General features: G+C 46.4%; 1 protein-coding gene across 1 annotated transcript; it reads left to right on the top strand.

The window, feature by feature from the left end:
• Positions 1 to 1,275: 1,275 nt before the first annotated feature.
• On the top strand, positions 1,276 to 13,718 carry Ddx47 (DEAD-box helicase 47). Its single transcript, XM_027429892.2, has 12 exons — positions 1,276 to 1,430; positions 2,020 to 2,113; positions 4,654 to 4,842; positions 5,068 to 5,139; positions 5,321 to 5,439; positions 5,975 to 6,046; positions 6,437 to 6,553; positions 7,607 to 7,753; positions 8,796 to 8,933; positions 10,174 to 10,244; positions 11,435 to 11,564; positions 13,185 to 13,718. The coding sequence occupies exons 1-12, from the start codon at positions 1,344 to 1,346 to the stop codon at positions 13,314 to 13,316; spliced, it is 1,368 nt and encodes a 455-aa protein (XP_027285693.1). The 5' UTR covers positions 1,276 to 1,343; the 3' UTR covers positions 13,317 to 13,718.
• The last annotated feature ends 5,071 nt before the right edge of the window (positions 13,719 to 18,789 follow it).

The following is an 18,789-nucleotide window of genomic DNA, read 5'->3' as shown; positions in this document are numbered from 1 at the left end:
CACATTCCCCACCCTTTGCTTTTTCTACTCATTCTCTTTCATCTCCTGTGCTTTTGTGTCTAAATTCCAACTTCTGAATTTCATCTCAATTCCTCTCCCTCCGCAGGTAGCCATCACAAGTGTTTTTAAGTGTAGCTTCTGCTTCTTTGTGTTTTAGCAGAATGTTGTTACATACATACACAGACACACACACATCAACCTATCTTTTTCAAGACAGGGTTTCTCTGTGTAGCCCTGGCTGTTCTAGAACTCACTCTGTAGGCCATGTTGACTTTGACATCACAGAGAGCCTCCCGACTCTGTCTCCGAGTGATAGGATTAAAGGCACTGCCCAGACTTAGTTTCATATTTTAAACACACATGAGCTAATCTATGCTATTCCCATGTGCATCAGGACTTGGACCCCTAACTACTGTTAAAGGTATGGGTGACATACCCTGTGCACATTTTATCAACACTCTCTGCCAGAGGAAGGGATGCCAGATTATCTCAAATGCCTCAATTTCAGAAAGAGTGCTGCTTTGAAAATTCCATAATTGAGAGCTCCTAACCCTCCCCACAGGGTGCACATGTAGGCACAGGGCATGCAACATACATTGAACCTCACTAGCCTGAGTGAGGTTTTTATGTACAGAACCACTAGTCTTGAATAGCTAGCTGTCCCCTGAATTGATACTGGTCTTTCTGCTGCAAGTGAGTTCCTAGTTCAAATATCACTGCCTTAGAGACACCCTCCCAATTTTGTAGTGATTCTGACAGCTCTTCCTCCCAAGGCTTTGTTCCCCTATTTTTAAGTAGGCTTATCACATCATAGCACTTTTCACAATTTAAAGTGACCCGTTATTGCCTATTCATTATCTGCCTTCTCTCCAAAAGGGCAGCTGACGCTGTCCTGCCCTGTCACTAGACACCTAGCACAGCCCAAGTATATGGTAAGCTGTCAGTTGCCGAATGTAAGAAGTAAATGAATAAATACATAGCGTTACATGTGTTTTGCATGTCTACAGTTAGTTACAAAAGTGGTAACAAAGGGGAGACCGAGAAGGCTCTGAAAGCCTAAGCTACAGATTGAGATCCTTCCTCAAGAAACCAAAACAAAGGGGAGGGGCAGAGACCTAAAAGGCAGCAGAGAAGGATAAAGGGTCATCAGCCACTTTTCTCAGCTCAGCTGCCTAGGCGCACAGACTTGTAGCCATCGCGGCTCTCCAAAGCCCCACCGGTGTGGGGCGCTGCAAACCCAGAGCCGCCAGCAGGGGGCGCGCAGGCCGTGCCATTTAGGAAAGAGTGAAACTACATTTCCCAGCACCGCGTGCGCCGTTCCGCTTCCGGAGCCCACAGGCAAGATGGCGGCAGCCGGGGAGCACGATTCCTCCACAGAAACGCTTCAGGCCGCTGCGGAAGAGGAGGAAGCTAAGACATTTAAAGACCTGGTGAGAATGGGTGATGCTGGTATTTATTTCTGCGGTGCTGGCGTTACGCTCGCCCAGGGTTTGGGTACTTTATATCCGGGCCTGTAGCGTGTAAAAGCACCTTGCGGGCCTGGCTTCGGCTTTGGAAACCTTCGGCGGTTGTCGCTCCCTCGGGTGCGTTTGCCTTGTAGGATGCTGCTGGAGCCCGGGAGCCCCCATTTGCCTCCCCACCGTAGTGCTGAGCCGTTTGCTGTCCCGGGTCACGCGTGGTTGGGTCTTTGTGGCCTGGGTCACGAGAGGCGAGTTGTTCGGGCTCCTTGCCTCCCTTTGCACGCGTGAAAGTTGGGTACGATCACAGCCAGCCGCTCGTCAGGACCGGCGTGGCGGTTACATGAGGCGATGCGTGCACAGCAGTTGCCGCAGCCCCCCTGGAAATCGCCTCCAGGAGCTGTGTGTCTCACGGCGATCGTGTAAAGTGGGTGCTGAGGTGCACGACGATGTCCAGAGGAAGGGGCTCCATGTCACCAGCGGGACGGCCCCGATAAAGGCCTTTAAAGTGAGCGGTGTGACGACGCGCTCTTTGCTAAAGCACGGTTTTCTGAATTCAAAGGGCGTGACAGATGTGTTGTGCGAAGCTTGCGACCAGTTGGGATGGGCAAAGCCCACCAAGATCCAGATTGAAGCTATTCCTTTGGCCTTGCAAGGTAGGTCGGAATTCAGTATGCCCGTTGGTACAGATTCAGTGTGCGGTTATACTCAATTAAATACGTTCCACCTTTATGACCCATTGCTGACATATTGTAAGTGAAATAAAGATATAATCTCTACCTGGGTATGACAGGACTACTTTTGTGAACTGCAGAGGCAGAGGCAGGAGGATAGGTGCAAGTATGAGATTAGTTTGATCTACGTGGTTAAGTTCCAGCTCAGCTCGGGCTACATAGTAAGAGCTTGCCTCAGACACACACACAGACAAAGAAGCAAGTCAAAGTTACAAAACAAGACTTTGCTTCAAGTAAATAAATAAAGCCTGCTGTGATGATGGTACAAGCCTGTGATTCTGATATTTGAGAGGTAGATGCTGGTGTTACCGAATGGAGGGATGACAGCTTTAACACCCTAGAACACCCCGTTTGAATTTGCATGACAGATCCTGCCTAAGTGATTAAGCTCTAAGAGATGGGAATTGAGAATCCATCATACTTAATCTGTGACTTTGAACACCCTTGGCCATTCTGCTTTTTTCCTTTGAGACAGTGTTTCTCTATTTAACAGCCCTGGTTGTCCTGGAACTCACTTTGTAGACCAGGCTGGCCTTAAACTCACAGAGATCCACCTGCCTCTGCCTCCCTAGTGCTGGGATTAAAGGCGTGGGCCACCACCTTTCTTGAGGTTGTTGTCGACCTTAATTTCAAAATGGTATTTTACTCTTCTGTCTCTCTAGCTGTTGTTTCTTCCCTTTTGCTTTATAATAGTGATTCTTTTCCTTACTCTAAAACAGTTTGGACCTATTGAATTAGAATTTTCAGATGTGAAGCTGGGCGATGGTGGCACACACACTCCTTTAATCCTGGCACTTGGGAGACAGGTTGGCAGCATATTTCTGAGTTTGAAGCCAGCCTGGTTTACAGAGAGAGTTTCAGGACAGCCCGGGCTACACAGAGAAACCCCTTCTTGAAAAAACAAACTAAAAAGAGTTTACAGACATGGGATTACATCCAGCCGAGCAGTACACATCCCTCATAGATTGTAACAACTCTGATGTGTCTGCCCCTCAGGAAGCTCTAACGAGGAGAGATTCTCCGATACCATGTCTGCATTGCTAGCTAGCATGCATATGTGGGTGTATGTATGTGTGTGTGTGTGTGTATGTATGTTTGGTATGTATGTATGTATGTATGTATGTATGTATGTATGTAGCTCTCCAATACTGGGAATGAAGGTGGGGCACGCAGAGGAGGAGGGAGAACACTGGGTGCTTGCACACAGGAGTTACAGGGGAAAGGGAAAGAATCAGGCCGTGAAGATGCTCATGGGGCATAATTAGATATGGAAATCAGGAATGTTTCATGATGCTATTCTTCGGGAAGACGAGCTCAAGGGCTGCTGGCATAAGTGTGTCCAGTTGGCTTACATGTAGCTGTCTTTCTGTGAACCTTAAGTCCAGAATCATTAGGCTTCCTTCTAGAACAAGTTTTTCTATAGTTCCTATCTTCTTTTCTGTCAGTTTCCCATAACTAAAATTTGTCACTCACCACATTTCCTTTCAACCCGGTTTTGCTTGTTTCTATGTTTGAGTTGGGTCCTTGCTGTGCTGTCCAGTCTGGCTTCAAACTCCTGGGCCCAAGTGCTCCTACTTTTCCACACCTGGGTCCACAGGTATGCTTCATCGGATGCACTGTTCAACTCCTTGCCTTGTGCAGGTTTACCTTGCTGAAGAATAACATGAGTTGTGAAATTCCCTGTATATCAAAACTTACTGGGTTTATATGTTCCTTTCTAGCCTTATTCCTTTCCCATATAATGCCTTTGTATTCAGCCCAGGTGTGGCTTCTCACTCTTCCTTTGTGCAGTTTCTTAAAGTCCCAACACTTTTTCTTCTTGGAAGAATAACTGTCCTTCTCCTCTTTGCTTACTTCCAGATAGAACTCACAGATCTCTGTTAGCCTGGCATTTCTCTTTATATTCTCATTATATTTTCTAGGGTCTGTATTAAGGGCCTTATCAAATTAAACATATTTGTGTTGTGAGATCATTCAGTGATTAAATGCACCTACTATTAAAACTCATGACCTGAGTTTGATTTCTGGGACCCATGTGGTGGAAGGAGAATACTGACTCCTACAGGTTATTCTTTGACTGCCACAGCCATACCATGGAAATACACACACACCACATAAATATAATTAAAAGATTTTTAATTAGCATCAAATTAAGCCAAGTGGGGTAGCACATGCCTTTAATCCCAGCACTTGGGAGGCAGAGTCAGGTGGATCTTTGTGAATTAGAGGCCAGCCTTGAGTACAGAGTGAGTTTCAGGACATCTAAAACTACACAAAAACATTTTTTAAAAAATTAGCTTCAAATTAAACTTAGTTTTGTATTTTTCCTATCATTGGATTTTAGCTTATCTAGGGTAGAAGCCGTACCCAGTCTCTCTAATGCTCAGCAGTGTGTTACTATAGAAAACTTAGGAGCACAGAGAGCATGTCTTTGTATTAGGTTTTTGTTTTGTTCTCTTCAGGCCGTGATATTATTGGGTTGGCAGAAACTGGATCTGGGAAAACAGGTGCCTTTGCTTTGCCCATTCTGAATGCACTGCTGGAGACCCCCCAGCGATTGTTTGCCTTGGTCCTCACCCCCACTCGAGAGTTGGCCTTTCAGATCTCTGAACAATTCGAGGCACTGGGGTCCTCTATTGGAGTGCAGTGTGGTAAGTATCTAAGAAGAGCAGAGCCCTGGGTGTCAGCACAAGGGGAGAAGAGTGGGAAGGAGGGGCAGGCAAGCACTGTTAGCAAGCTATTGATGTAAGGAGTTGGTGTTGCGTTTCAGCTTTGGGGGTGGCTGGACAAGCGTTAAGTAGAAATCTAGCATTGGCTTTGAAGGTGCTCACTGAGAAGATTAAGAACCACTGTTCTGTATTTGTTTGTTTCTGTAGCTGTGATTGTTGGTGGAATTGATTCAATGTCCCAATCAATAGCCTTGGCCAAAAAACCGCATATAGTAATAGGTGAGTCCCTGACAAAGGTAAAGGCCATCACAATGGATGGGTTGGAGAAAATCTACCATGTTGGGTGGTACCCGGGAGTGGACCTTGTGACCTTGCTTAACTTTCAGGTATCTTCATTGTTTTATGGGGAGTAGATTACTTTCTCATTCTTGGGTCCTTTCTCCTCAACCTTTCTTGGTAGCCACTCCTGGCCGACTGATTGACCACTTGGAAAATACCAAAGGCTTCAACTTAAGAGCTCTTAAGTACTTGGTCATGGATGAAGCAGACAGGATACTGAACATGGATTTTGAGACAGAGGTGAGTTTTTAAAATCAGTCCTCCCTAGAGCCTCTGTGGTGCTCTTGTTTAAACTGGTTTTGGTTCCTTGTGCTCCTGTTATAGAGGACCTTGTCAGCCACGTGAACAGCAGCATGTCCATGGTTTCTGTGTTCTTGGTGCCTCTTATCTTTAGGATGCAGTCTTGACTGACTTCAGAGCTGAGAACGGTTAAATGCACCTTTCTGTTTCATTTGGTGCTTGGGATGTCTTCACTGTCTTTGATGACCTACTTGACATTGTTTACCTAATTGAGTAATGTTTATTTTTTTGCCTTTTTCTTAGCTTTAAATTGTTCTTTTCTTCAAGTGGCATTTTAAAAATACAGCATCTGGTCTGGTATCAGTGTAAATGTTCAGTGGAATTTGAGTTGTATTTTAAATCCCTAAACCTTTGGAGATTTGGTTTCTCAGTCCCGTCCCCGTGTGTTCCCCCACCTCACCCCATCACTATTCAGAGAGTCTATAGAAATCTACTCTAATTAAATGTCACTGGCATTCTTTTCTGTGTGCCTCAGGTTGACAAGATCCTCAAAGTGATTCCCCGAGATCGGAAAACATTTCTCTTTTCTGCTACCATGACCAAGAAGGTGAGATTTGCTTGGACTCCTATTTTCCTCTTTATAAGAACTGATACATAAACAAGGGCAGGTAGGCCTCAGTGAGTTCAGGTCAGGCTGGTCTATATGGTGAGATCCTACCCACATAAACCCTAAAATTTAATGAATTAATTTTACAGAAAGGAATTGATATACCAGCCGGGTGTGTTGTATACCAGCTATTTGGGAGGGCGAGGCTCAGTGAGACCCTGTCTCAAGGTAGAGTATAAAACTAGGGCTGGAGAAGTAGCTTGGAATAGAACAGTCGCTAACTTAGGTGAGGCTCTGGGTTCAGGCATCGATGTATAACAACAGTAGTGAAAGCACATAAAAACATCGAGTGCATTTAGGAATTGATATTACTCTATTTTCTTTCTTTAGGTGCAAAAACTTCAGCGTGCAGCTCTCAAGAACCCTGTGAAGTGTGCCGTGTCCTCTAAGTACCAGACTGTTGAGAAGCTGCAGCAGTATTACCTCTTTATTCCCTCTAAATTCAAGGTGAAGTGTTGACTTTGTCATCGCTGCCATTCCTGTCCTCACCTAAGCATCTAAGCACCTAAGCTGACAGTGTGTCACCTCTTGCCAGCGGAGAGCTGCGTGTCCAGCTTGTGTTTATCACAGATAAAGTGAACATGCCAGGAATGCAACATTAAACCCAAGTAGAGGCCGTGATGGAGCGAGTTCCTCCCCAGGCAACCCTTGTGCTCAATTTTCCGTCGTTTATCTATTTCGTGGCTACTTTGGAAAGACCTCACTTGGTTGCTGAATACAGATCTGTGTGACCTCGGGATGCATTGGGGTGCTTGGTTCACAGAGCTCATATAGCTAGCCAGGTGTGGCAGGGCACGCCTGTAATCTCAGCACTGGGAATCTGAAGCAAGAGGATCACCATAGGTTCAAGGCCAGCCTGTCCTCATAGTAAGTCTGAGGCCGGTTTGGACCATGTAGTGAGACCTGCCACGAACTGGACAGCTGAGGGATTGGCCTAGATGAGGCAATTGTGAATTAAGAAACTACAGGCTCAGAAAGACTGGGATCAGGTAGGCTGCACACTCTGATAAGAGTCTCGTCAACAGCACCTGGGAAAGCATAGTGTTTATTATACACACAGGAGTGGGTTTAGCTGTTCTCTGTAGTGGGCCTCTGTGGGAGCAGTCTCGGGCTGTACACCTCCTGGAAGAGGAAGCTATCGTTGGCATTTTTTCAACTCTGCCAACACTGACACACTGATGGGTCCCTGAGCCTGACCAGGACAGGCTTGCTATTTCCATGGGTCTGAGGCATTGGGGACCTTCATGGCCATTTTCATGTCAACAACAACTGAGGACAGGACTTCATTCTGCTCCTTCCAATTCACACAGGCATTGCTCCACTCCCCACAGAGACCCTGTTCAAAAACTTGGGGAGTAGCAGGGAGGAGGTATAAAGCTCAAAGCTAGTGGTTTGGATAATTGAGACACTCCTGCAAGCTTGGTCTTTCCCTACATGTTGCTAGGTCTCCAACCCTTCTTCCGGGTCAGTTATGTACCTTGTTTTGGGTTTGTGATTTAGGACACCTACCTGGTTTATATTCTCAATGAATTGGCTGGCAACTCCTTTATGATATTCTGCAGCACCTGTAACAATACTCAGAGAACGGCTTTGCTACTCCGAAATCTCGGATTCACTGCCATTCCCCTCCATGGACAGATGAGTCAGGTAGGAGTTCTTTGTGGGAACTGTTGGGATGAGGATGGCAAACCCCGTGTCAGTAGATTAGTGCAGCAGGGACTGGGCACCCGTGCCATTGCACACTCCTGATTCTATGGACACCACTTGCCATTGCACACTCCTAATGCATGGGCTTTGACGCATTGCTTTGAAAGCTTGCTTTCTTTTTCAGTCAGCAGGTGGCTCACATTGGAATAGTTCATAGATAAGATGGCTCTGTTGGTAAAGTATGTCCATGGAAGCATGAGGACATGAGTTTGAGCCCCAGAAACACCCAGAGCTGGCTGTGGTGGCCTGTGCTTGTAATCCCAGTTGCCTGGAGCTCAACTCCCTGGTTAGCCAGCTTAGTCCAACCACTGAGCTTCAGGTCACTGAGGATTGTGTCTTAAGAAGAGATTGTCACAACACCTCAGGGTGTCCTCTGGCCTCCACATACATGCTCATGTGTGCACTCATGTTCATCTGTGTATGCATGTGCAGAGACGTGTGCACAAAAGAACATTTTATAGGCAGTTGTCTGGTTTGTAAGCTGTTGAGTCAGTATATTAGCAGTGATAATTCTCTGGTCTCTGAAGACTATTAATAACATGTTTTTGATTATCTTTTGGGAGTGTGGAAAACAGTCCCTGTTTTGTGTTACTGTTTGTGGCCTGTCTTAAGTATTTTTTGTTGTTTCTATATTTGTTTTGATTTGTGAAGTCCCAGCCTTGAATTAGAAGGGAAAACTATGTAAAAAAAAAAAAAATCGTAATTTCTTACTGTGTTTTATTCCATGTAGTGTATGCCAGGATTCCTTCATTTTTCAGAATTAAAGTTTCTCATTTCTGCCAGGCAGTGGTAGCGCACGCCTTTAATCCCAACACTTGGGAGGCAGAGGCAGGCGGATCTCTGTGAGTTCGAGACCAGCCTGGTCTACAAGAGCTAGTTCCAGTACAGCTTCCAAAGCCACAGAGAAACCCTGTCTCGAAACTGCGCCCCCCCCAAAAAAAATTTTTTTTAAGAAGTTTCTCATTTCTTTTCCTCATTTCAGAGCAAACGTCTTGGATCCCTTAACAAGTTTAAGGCCAAGGCTCGTTCCATTCTTCTAGCTACTGATGTCGCCAGCAGAGGTCTGGATATACCCCATGTGGATGTAGTGGTCAATTTTGACATTCCAACTCATTCTAAGGTGGGTCCTCCCAATGCCTGAGCTTTCTAGTTCCAAAGTTTGTTTATTAAATAACGTGTGTGTGTGGGGGGGGGGGTTGTTGTTGTGTGGTTTTCCTTAGTTATAATGTAGTGTTTCTGTCCTCTATTAGTTCACTATCGAAAACTGAGGAAGTGGTGGGTAGAGCTCATTTGGTAGAACTCTTGCCTGGCATGCACAACTGGGCCTGGTAGCACAGGTCTGTAATCCCAGCATGCCAGGTAGAGCAGGAAGATGAGGACTTCAAGATCATCCTCAAGGACAAAGGAAGTTCAAGGCCCACCTGGGCGACAGGAGACCCTGTCTCAAAAGGCAGCAAGTGAGAAAGCTCTTGCCTGATTTACTCTTAGCGTTTGCACTTGCCTGTGTTTGCAGCATTAGCCGATGTGAATGTGAAGGTATCAGGGACAGTGACTGGACACAGTCCAGGGGGGCAAGTTCAGCATGCTGACCACTCAGTCTCGCTTTTTGTCCGGACAGAGGCTTCTGCTGCTTAGTGTCTCCACATTTCTCAGTCTTGGCACTGTTAGCATTTGGACTGGTGGATTCTTTGTCTTGGGAGTTGTTGTTTGCATATAGTATACTTAGCATTCCTTGAATCTACTTGACGACAGTATCTCACACTTCTAGTTGTGACAACCAGAAATGTTCTAGGCATTACCAAATGTCTCTTGGGAGAGGCAGGATCACCCCTGGTGGAACTTTGTTTCTCTTGGCTCCTTGCTAAGCGGTGCAGATAAGCTGCTGTCTCGTTTGATTTTCACAACAACTCTAAGTTTGGGCATTCATTTCTAGCCCTGGTCTATAAATAGGAACTAAAGTTCAGAGAAGCAGATGTGCAGATAATTGTGTAGGACACTAGATCATTGTTTTTCTTTTTTCTTTATTTTTATTTTATGTGTACATTTGTCTATGTGAAGGTGTCAGATCTTGGAGTTACAGACAGTTGTGAGCTGTCGTGTGGGTGCTGAGAATTGAGTCCTGGAAGAACAGCCAGTGCTCTTACCCACTGAGCCATCTCTCCAGCCCCGATCAGTGTTCTTCTTTATCCAGTATTGCCATAGCATGCAGATAGGTAGGGGCTGTAGGTTTGTCTTGTATAAGAGAAAACAGGCATTGGATGAATTTTGTGCCATGTTAAAAAATTCCCAGGCCATTGCAGCAGGACTTTGCACACATCCCTTCTTACCTGATCTGAATTTATTTACCCTTTCTATTCCAGGATTATATCCATCGAGTGGGACGAACTGCGAGAGCCGGGCGTTCTGGAAAGGCCATTACTTTCGTCACACAGTAAGTAAATCAGCCCTGGGACAGGGCAGTGCAGGGACAGGCGCTCCACAGAGCCTCTACCCTCTGCAGTACTGATCACATGATCACACAGGTGCTCTCTCTGTGTGTGTGTGTGTGTGTGTGTGTGTGTGTGTGTGTGTGTGTAAGAGTCTGTGTGTAGCTCCTGTGTAGACAAGTAGACCCACCTGTCTCTACCCTCACTGTGTGCAATACCCTGTCCGGTTTGTTTTTACGTGGGGATTGACCTCAGGTCTTCATGCTGCTCGCTACACACTTCACCACTGAGTCGTCTCCCCAACCTGGCTTCCATAATTCTGAAATGGGGACCACTCCCACCTAATCAAGTTTGGTAGAAATGTGATCATTGGAAGGTCATGGTAGATGGGTCTTAAAAACAAACAAAAGCAGGAAATACCGTGAGAGATGTCATGTCATACATCGTGCCAGGTCATACATCATGTCATACATTATGTCATGCCATATATCATGTCATGTCATACAGAAGCACAAGTGGCACCTGCTACTTCTTTCAGTGCTGGACTGGGCAGCAGTGACCTTTCCCTTAATTCTGACAGGCTAGAATAACCGTGTCTGGCTTTTTATTTTTAATTTTTTATGTGAATGGGTGTTTTGCCTGCATGTATGTCTGTTACCACGTGCATGTCTGGTGCCTGCAGAGGCCAGAAGAGGGTGTCAGATCCCCAGGGGCTGGACTTACAGACAGTTGTGAGCTACCATGTAGGTGCTGGGAATTGAACCCTGGTCCTCTGGAAGAGCCGTCAATGCTCTTAACCACTGAGCCATCTCTCCAGCCCCATCTTAAAAGTCTGTTCTTTGCCAATTTCACTCATGTATACAATTATATCCTCGCCCAATCCCCTCTCACTCACTCACTCATCCTCTTCCCTTCCTGCCCTTGGGTTTTTGTGTAACCCAGCGAGTCCCGTTAGAGCTGTTGCATGTGAGCGCACGTGGGATGCCTGTGCTGCCAGCAGGTGACACTGTGTGGGGTAACATCCCAGTTGTCCAGGCACAAAGGTTGCATTTTCACCTGTATTTTGAGAAGGAATCATATATCCAGCATTGTTTAAAACTGGTCTGTGCTCTATTACACACGATAGCATGGTTCTGGGTATGGGAAGATGCTGGCCTTAGCAGCGCCGCAGAGCCAGGCACTTTTCTCTCCTCAGGTATGATGTGGAGCTCTTCCAGCGCATTGAGCACTTAATTGGGAAGAAACTGCCCGTCTTCCCAACACAGGATGAGGAAGTTATGATGCTCACAGAGCGTGTGAGTGAAGCCCAGAGATTTGCCCGAATGGTACGTACAGTGTCTGCTCTCACAGCTTCTGATGACCCAGCCTGTGCCCTCATCATAGACTTTCATTTTGTTCTGGATTCGGGATGGGCAAACAAAGGTTGAAGGGCTCATGGGAAATTCACCACTGAATCTGGGTGGTGTGTTCTGACCAGGGGTGACCACACCCTCCACTCTTCCTGTGTGGAGCCCTCCCCTCAGCAATGGTCAATCTCAAGGTCAGGAGGGTAGCTGTGGCTGGAGTGGGTGTGACACCTTACTCACCTCTCAGTTCCCCACCTGTAAATTGGGACTAACATTGCCTTGACAACTTCAGTGTACTCTGAGCGCTAGACAGGTTTGTGTGAACTGTGACTGTCGTCGGGGGAGGGGCAGTGGCAGCTGTAAGAGAAGATTCTAGAAACCCTTAGAAGTTTGGCCTTTAGGCTTGCTGTGGTTTTCTGCCCACGTGGAATTCATGTTTGAGGTTTTTGTTTATAAAGCTGCCATCTGTGGTGGGTAAGAAAGGTGTCACAGTGCGTGAGGAGTGACACCCAAGGGTGTCCCTTGACCCGTATGTGCACACACACAAATGACCCCACACTCAAGTGCTGCTTGTAGTTAAGTGTAATGGCAGAGACCTGTAATCGCTGCACTTGTGCAGCTGAGTCAAGGGGATCACTGAGCGTTTCAGGCCAGATCTGTACACTGGAAACATTTTCAGAAAATATACAAAGTATTAAAGTAGTAACTGTAGAAGGAAACCAGCCACCAGGGAGAACCATTGATAGAATCAAGATAATTTTTACTTATGTAATTATATGTGACTAACAAGTTTGTGTTTCACCAAGTGTAAATCCATGTGATCTGTTTTTTTGGTTTTTTTTGGTTTTTTTGGTCGGTGCCATCTGCCATGTGGATCTGTTTGCTGTTTTTGGATGTTTGAGGCAGGGGTTTTGTTGTGTGTCTCAGGCTGGCCTTGAACTAATGCCTCAGCCTCCCACGTGCTGGGATTATAGCTGTGCACCACTGTGACCAGCACATGTGGTCACTCTTTAATGGCTACCAAGAATCCATCACATTCATGTGACGTGATTTATATTGATGAATGTTTTTCTCATTTTAACTAGGGCTGTGTTGAATATCCTAGTACGTGTGCCTTTGCTTGTTTTCTCTCTTTTTTTAAGACAGGATTTCTCTGTGTAGCTTTGGAGGCTGTCCTGGAACTCTGTCTATGTAGACCAGGCTGGCTTTGAACTCACAGAGATCCACCTGCCTCTGCCTCTTGAATGCTGGGATTAAAGGCGCTTGCTACCACCGCCCGTCTCTTTTCTTGTTTTCTTAAAGTAAACTTGTAGAAGTGAAATTGGCCAAGGAGTATATATACAGTCAAAGTTGGAATTTCGACAGAATGTCTGGTTGTCCCCTAGAAAGGCTGCGGCAGGTCATGTGACCAGGGACATCAGTACTAGAATCATCCTTCTCTTACATCTGTAACAGTTTTATTGTATTTTAATGCTTTGGTCCCTGTGTATAACGTCAGCGGTTTTGTTCATTTGGAGTTGTCTGGTGACCCTTTGCTGGTGACCTCTGACCTAAGGTTATTAACTCATGTTCAATCACATCCTTTGTGCTGTCCCGCAGGAGTTAAGGGAACACGGAGAAAAGAAGAAACGCAAGCGAGAGGATGCAGGAGACGATGATGATACCGAGGGCGCTATGGGTGTGAGGAACAAGGTGGCTGGAGGGAAAATGAAGAAGCGGAAAGGCCGCTAATGGCGTCAGGAAGACAGGACTTCTGCTCTGAGCTGTGAGGAGATGGAAGGTGGCCGTAACCCTCTCCCCTCCGACAGTTCTGAGACCCGAATCTCCAGATCCTGTCCGGCTGGGAGCTCAGTTTTCTCTCTGAGGGTTGGAGTGGCGTTGCAGTGAGTGGGACCGTGTTGACCCAGGGCTGCCTGCTCTTCAGCTTGCGAATATTTCTCACCCGTGACACAAGTGCCATGTGCTCTTCTGCTCTTCGACCTTTTCCACCGGCAAGTCACAGACCTGGCTGATGAAGAGTGTCGTCTGTGGTTAATTGCAGAGCTTTACAGAGTGGGGTATAAACTGTCAGCTGTCATTAAGCCTGATGTGGAACAATAATTATTATTATTTTAAAAGATGTACTTTTTATTACTTGTGTGTGTGTATCTGTGTTTGCCTGCACACACTTTCGTGTAAGCGCCCACAGAGGCCAGAGCACTCGGATTCTCCCTGGAGCTGGTTGTGAGCCACCTTTGTGGATGCTGGGAATCAAACTTAGGTCCTCTAGAAGAGCAGCATTCAAATTCTTTTTTGACCTCGCTGTTAAAGGGCTTTGTAGCTCTTGCTGACAGGGATCTGTCAGTGTGGTTACATGACAGAGTCGTTGGTTGTCCTTAGTTAAGGTAAACATCATTTCGTGATGGAAGAGGGAAATCAGAAGATGATGGATGGGTGCTTTGAAAGGGAAGTCCCGCTTAAAAGGAGGTTGCATTTTCCTTCCATGATGAAGAGGGCGTCAGAGTCCAGAATATATTTTCCTGGTTTCTTGGCCTAAACGGGTGGCTAGGAAAACTGGTTTCTTGAATAGTTTCCGACCCCAGGTGATGAGAGTTGCATCAGTGCATCAGAAAGGAAGGATTTTCTACATAATTTCATCTTCTTGTTACTGACATGTGACGTTAATCTTCCATCCTTCCTGTTGGGTTTGAATGCAGATGTAGAGCTGGGGCATTTCCAGAGTCGGAAGCAACCACTGGCCCTGGGAACTGTGGTCAAGAATGTGGGTTCTTGGACATCAGAAATCCCTTTTTAAGCTGCTGGTTTATGAACTCTGAGGGCTTTTACACACTACCATTACAATTGTATGCCACACCTGACTGTTTATGACTTCTGGGAGTTGAACTCAGGTTTTTGTGTTTTCAAAGCAAGCCCTTCACTAACAGCTATCTCCCTAGCTCTGAAAGGGGTTCCTTTACACTGCAAACGTACCCTAGGAGCAGTGCATTCGTAGTAAACTGAAATTCAGCACGTAGCTTTTGTTTAGTTTGCTCTTAATTTCCTAAGTTCTTTTTGTGTTTAGCTGGGGTCTCGTGTGTCCCATGCTGGCCTCCAGCTCATTATGTAGCTGAGGATAACCTTGAACTAACTCCTGATCCTCTTATCTCTATCTCTGAGTGCTGAGACTGTAGACGTGTGCCTCTCTGCCTGGTTTATGTGATGATGCTGGAGATCAAACCCAGGGATCTGTGTCTACTAGGTTAGGACTCTACCAACGGAGTGTCAGCCCCATGCTTTGCATTTCATCCAGGTTCATTTGAGTGAAGGATAAGTTAGAGGAGTCAGACAATTGGGGGGGGGGGCAAGTAATGAGAGGGCCATACTTGGGAGGAGTTGGAGGAACTGTTGTGGGTCAGGCACCTCTTGGAGCTAATTTTCTACATGTCAAATTTTACTGATAGGCTTCTTCAGGGCACCTCTGGTGGCATCAACAGATGGCTGTTGTTGTTTTCACTCTGTGGAGGACTTTAGAAGCAAATTAATGTTGAATTGGTTTATGACTGGGAGGCGGGGGAGGCATATAGTAGAGAAATCTTAGAGTTATTCTGGCCTGAACTTTTCTACTAGGCAGTGGTCCAAGGGACTAAGGGATATGTATATTTTTGGAGAGACTTTTTAAAGAGTGATCAAGGAAGATACCAGACATTGACCTCTGGCTTATGAGCACACAGGCACACACAGGAGAACAAGTGCACACCACATACACACAAAACCTGTGCCAGGCTTGGAAGTATAGTTCCATGGTAGTTCTTACTATGAAGGGCAAAGATGCAAATCATGTTTATTTCTCAGTCTTTCAAAAATGCAATGAACATCTCAGAATTGTCTGTCCCCTCATAGACATCTGGATTAGAGCCAGAGGGCTTCCCAGGTAGCTTCCTGCCTGGGAGCTCTCTACTGCCTATCAGACTCCATCTAGCAAGTACCCCAAAGCTCTGGGAAATGCACCAGAAAGAACCGGAGGATGTCATGTTGGTGACAGAAAACAAAGGAACCCACCTTATCAGAGCAGGTAACAAAGCATGAAGAAGGTGTGTCCTCAAGAAGAAATTAAGAGAATGGACTACAGCCGTTCTAATCCAGAGCTCTTGGGGTGAAACCTGGCCTTGAGGCAGATAATAAAAAGGGTTGTGAGTCACTTGGCCTGGAATGACAAGAGACAGTCCTGGCACTGGAGACTCAAGGGTGGCCCACACCTACATTCCTCTTCGTGCCTCACCTGTCTCAAGAATGCACTAAAACTACAGCTAAAAATAAATGCAGAAACTGGAGGTCTGGGAAGTATCGCCAAACAGTCACACCTCAGAGTCAAGAGCTGATCTGTGCCAAGATTGAAGGCAGGCAGAGAATGGGCTCAGCCAAAGGCCACAGTCTCCAGGGCCCCAATGTCTGTTGATACTGTTGGAGTTGTCTTAGTTCATACTGTTGTGTGAAGAGACACCATGACCAAGGCTACTTAGGAAAGGAAGCATTTACTGGGGGCTTGCTTACAGTTTCAGGGCGTTAGTCCATGATCAGCATAGCAGCAGGCAGGCATGGGCGCTGGAGCAGTAGCTGAGAGCTTCTAGCTGATCCACAGCAGGAGGCAGAGTGAGGGAGACTTGGACTCCTTTGCTCAGGCTTTTGAAACCTCAAAGCCCACCCCCAGTGACACTTCTCTTCCAACAAGGCCACACCTCCTAATCCTTCCTATACAGTCCAACAATTGGAAAACAAATATTCAAATATATGAGCCTGTGGGGACCATTCCTATTCAAACCACCACAGAGTTTTGTCTGCTTGTAGCCTTCTGTTCACTTGATAACTAGACTTCCAGCTCTTAGGAGGAGGAAACAGGAAGCCCAGTTCAAGGCCAAGGTCAGCTGCATAGGAGTTTGAGGCCGGCCTGGGCTACGTGAGGCTCCCATCTTAAAAATAAAAATAAAAATAAAAAAATAAGCCAGTGAAGTGGTACAGCAGGTAAAGAGGACCAGTTTGATCACAGAACTCAAATGATGGAGAGAACTGACTTTCACAGATTATCCTGTGACCCCCACACGCATTGAATGCCACCCCACCTCCAATAAATAAATATATACAAAAATTAGATTACAATATCCAACCTAAACATACACACACACACACGCACACGCACACACACGCACACGCACACACACACACACACACACACACACACAGCAAAACAAATTTGATTCCAAGTCTCAGTCTTTATACTAAGTGCATGATATGAATATGTATCGTTTATATATACTATCCCACATCACACACTCAGTGAACATTTACAGAACAAAAGGAACCAGCCACCACCGGCAGTATCGCCTTTCTTAGATGTGCTCCACATAACAAATGAGTATTACGCCAATAAGCTTTCAGTTGCCAATTTAGTTTCCAATTGGCCACAAGAAAAAGAGAATAAAAAAAAGGACATTTCCATTTTCACCAGTAGATGGCAGGGGTAGGAAAGCGCTCTGTCACTTCCTCAGTGGGGGAAAAGTTGGAGCGTATGATTAATAGTGAGCCGTAACCGAGGTGCCGTGCAGGACAGAAGGGCACGCAGTGTACTTTGTGTGGCCAGCAGTGACTAAGGGGTAGTAATCAGGGTGGTATGGGAACTACCTGCAGCGTCTGAAGGGTGCCACCCTTCCACAGGGCTGCCAGGGCTCTGAGAGTTACTTGCTGGTAGAGAGCTTGATTTCTATGTGCACAAGACAGGGCTCTGCTCTACTAGCTGGCGGGTCTGTGCCAGCTCTCCTTCTATTTAAAGTCTGCGCTTCCTTCTGGAGTTTGATAAATCACCAACCCCTTATTTCCCAGGCTACAGACTGGCATCTCCTTCCCAATGCACATTGCTTCTGCGAGTAAGTTGCTCAGTGTCTGGATCCCCTTGCACTGTATCCCTCTACCTGGCTGCATCTTCATCTAGTAGGCCAGTCCATAGTTTTTACTCCCTGTGAAATAAGGGTGGCGCTAGGTAGCTGGCGAGTATCTTACTCTTTTTGTCTTTGGCGCAAAGTGACATGAAATTGTCCTCCATCAGAAAGAACCATAGCAGAGGTCAGGTGTGGTGGTCAACGCTTTTGGGTGGTGGGGCCAAGGGCATAGCTCAGTGGCAAAAGATGTGTTTGCATGCGTGTAGCTCTGGGTTCTATTCCTGGCATTAAATAGAAAATGAGGGGTCAGGGGGTTGGCTCAATTGCTGAATGCTTGCTGCGATGCAGGCATGAGGACCTGAGTTCACATCTCCAGCACTTAAAAAGCTGGTAGGGCAGCGTGCCCCTGTGACCGCAGCACTCGGGAAGGGATGCTGCAAATCTGCAGGACTCCCTGGCCAGCCATCCAGTGAATTGGTGAACTCAGTTCAATGAGAGGCTCCATCTCAACAAATACGGTTGTGTTGTGAGCCCGTGGGGTGGCTCAAGGGGTTAAGGCACTTTCTGGCAAGCCTGGCCATCTGAGCTTGGTCCCTGGGACCTATATGATGGGAGGAGAGAATAAGTGGAGAGCAATCAAGGAAGACACCAGGTGCTTACCTCTGACTTCCACAAACATGTGCGCGCGCGCACACACACACACACACACACACACACACACACACACACACACACACACACGTGAGCCCTTCTCCATGTATATGCGTGCACACACACACACACAGAGGGGAAATGGAGGGGGAGAGAGGGAAGGAAAAGAGGAGAGGGGGAGAAGGAGAGGAAGTGGGGGGAGAGAGAATTCTGCCTGCCACACTTGAATGCTGGCTCTTTCCCACCATTCTTTGGTGACTCCAGTTCATTATCTGACATCTCAGAAACTCCCTAGCCCCAGCTATTAAACCCAGTGCTACCTTCCAGGCAACAGCCCCCTTGTGATTTTCAGGTGAGTCAAGAGAGCAGAGACCATGACAAGTTTTCTGGGTTGCCACATTTTCCTTTGTTCAGCTGTCAGAGTTGTTTTAAACAAGTGAGCCTGCTGTGTCCTCCATTGTCTCCCTTACTGGGGGTGGGGGTGGGGTTGATTCAGTTTCTGAGGTAACTTCTGAAAAGCTTGTTTGTGATATTTGATAGCTGCATCCTGGTCCTCTTTTATTCTGTGTCTACCTCTTTAAATTTGTCCAAGGAGGTTCAAGAATTTGGTAGGGAGCTGAGATTTGCCTGTGATGGTGCCGAGC

Source organism: Cricetulus griseus, chromosome 8, assembly GCF_003668045.3.
Source record: "Cricetulus griseus strain 17A/GY chromosome 8, alternate assembly CriGri-PICRH-1.0, whole genome shotgun sequence".
NCBI classification, from domain to species: Eukaryota; Metazoa; Chordata; class Mammalia; order Rodentia; family Cricetidae; genus Cricetulus; species Cricetulus griseus.
This window is presented reverse-complemented; position numbering and strand designations above follow the sequence as displayed.